The sequence below is a fragment of the Physeter macrocephalus genome, chromosome 17 (genome assembly GCF_002837175.3).
Source record: "Physeter macrocephalus isolate SW-GA chromosome 17, ASM283717v5, whole genome shotgun sequence".
Classification (NCBI taxonomy): Eukaryota; Metazoa; Chordata; class Mammalia; order Artiodactyla; family Physeteridae; genus Physeter; species Physeter macrocephalus.
Window position 1 is genome coordinate 6,643,349 of NC_041230.1, and position 1,550 is coordinate 6,644,898.

General features: G+C 47.8%; 1 protein-coding gene across 1 annotated transcript; it reads right to left on the reverse strand.

The window, feature by feature from the left end:
• On the reverse strand, positions 1–1,137 carry LOC102995721 (protein FAM187B-like). Its single transcript, XM_007106549.2, has 2 exons — positions 1,116–1,137; positions 1–626 (listed from the first exon to the last, which is right to left on the reverse strand). The coding sequence occupies exons 1-2, from the start codon at positions 1,135–1,137 to the stop codon at positions 1–3; spliced, it is 648 nt and encodes a 215-aa protein (XP_007106611.2).
• Between the last annotated feature and the right edge of the window lie 413 nt (positions 1,138–1,550).

The following is a 1,550-nucleotide window of genomic DNA, read 5'->3' on the forward strand; positions in this document are numbered from 1 at the left end:
TTACTTGATGTGGTCGCAGGGTATAAGGCAGGCTTCCACCTGCATCTCAGCCCACATGCGTCTGTACTGCACCTTCTCTTCTTGCAGATAGAGCCAACAGGGCATGGGTTTTTCCAGGGGCTCCTCGATGTAGCAGTACCCCAGGCGTTTGCGCTCACCTGGCTCCCCACAGCGGTTACAGTCCTGCCAGGGCTCCCAGTGGGTGAAGATGAGCTCCTTGCCACCCAGACTCAGGGTCTCATTCTGCAGGGGCTTTTGGCCCAGGCCTTTGTGTGTAATATTTAGGGTAGTGACATCTTGGAAATCAATCTCATACTCTACCACGAGGGCATTGTCATTGTCCTCACGGTGATAGAGGCCTGTCTGGGAGGGCTGAGGGTTGGTCAATTGGAAGCTGCCCCCAGGCAGTTTCTTTATGTTAGGCACTGAGGAGAGCAACAAGAGATCCTCCCCCAGAATGGAAGAGAAGTACCAGAGTGCCTTGAGATGGTCACACTGCAGGACAACATCATTGCCTGAGAGTAGGGCCTGCTGGCAGAGACTCTTGTAGGCACAGCTGACTAATATCTGGGCCCACGAAGTGGGGAGAGAAAGGCTAAGCAGCCACAAGTGGCCAACATGGCCACCTACAGACTACAGAAGGAGGCTGGGAACCATCGGGGCATTGTGAAGTCACCCACAGAACTCAGGCATCAGCCCTGGGCAGTGGAATGGACCTTGATCCACTGCACTTTCAGGAGTCCAATTCAGTTCATGTCATCAAATAGCTTACTGTAGGCTGTAGAGTCAAAAACTCAAATGTCCGCAGGAGATGGGCAGGAAACACAATGAGTGAACCTATGTCAGAACAAGTGAACTAAAAAGTCAAATTATTTGCCCTCCACATACCCAATATACAATGGTCAAATGCCCAATTGGAAAGGGGAATAAAGGAAGACACCCAGAAATCACTGGTCTATATCATTTCTAAAATCTAGTGAAAAGATACTGTAAGGACTTCCTATCTTATAGATGGGGAGGGTTCCTTAATTAGTACCAAATCAACTCCTTAAGGGTGGGGAGCTTCCCAAATCTTTGTTCGCTGTAGCTTATGTCTTCACTCTCCAGGGAGTTACCCCCTTTTCCATTATCCTCCATGGCTACATCTCAGGTGACATTGGAAGATGTGCCCTCCTTGGCAAATGAGCAGTTTTCTCAGCCTGCTTTCTGTCTCCTAAACTGTGGGACCTAAGGATTCTTATAAGTCTTATAAGTCTCCAGTTAACTCCATGTGCAAACCCCCACATCCACAGTTCTGTTCAAGATGTTCCTCTCTCTCTCTCTCTCTCTCTCCCGCGCGCTCTCTCTCTCTCTCTCTCTCTCTCATTGCAGGTACCTTAGACTCTATCAGGCATCCATGGAAAGCCATATTCTAAGCCATTTTGTCTACCTCAGACTATCTTAAGTGTTTCCTGGGAGTACCTTAATTTATTCAGAGATCTTAACAATGGTTAATAATGATTTGATTGGTGCTAATCCTTGATTTTATCCTTGACAAAAGCTGAGTTCTA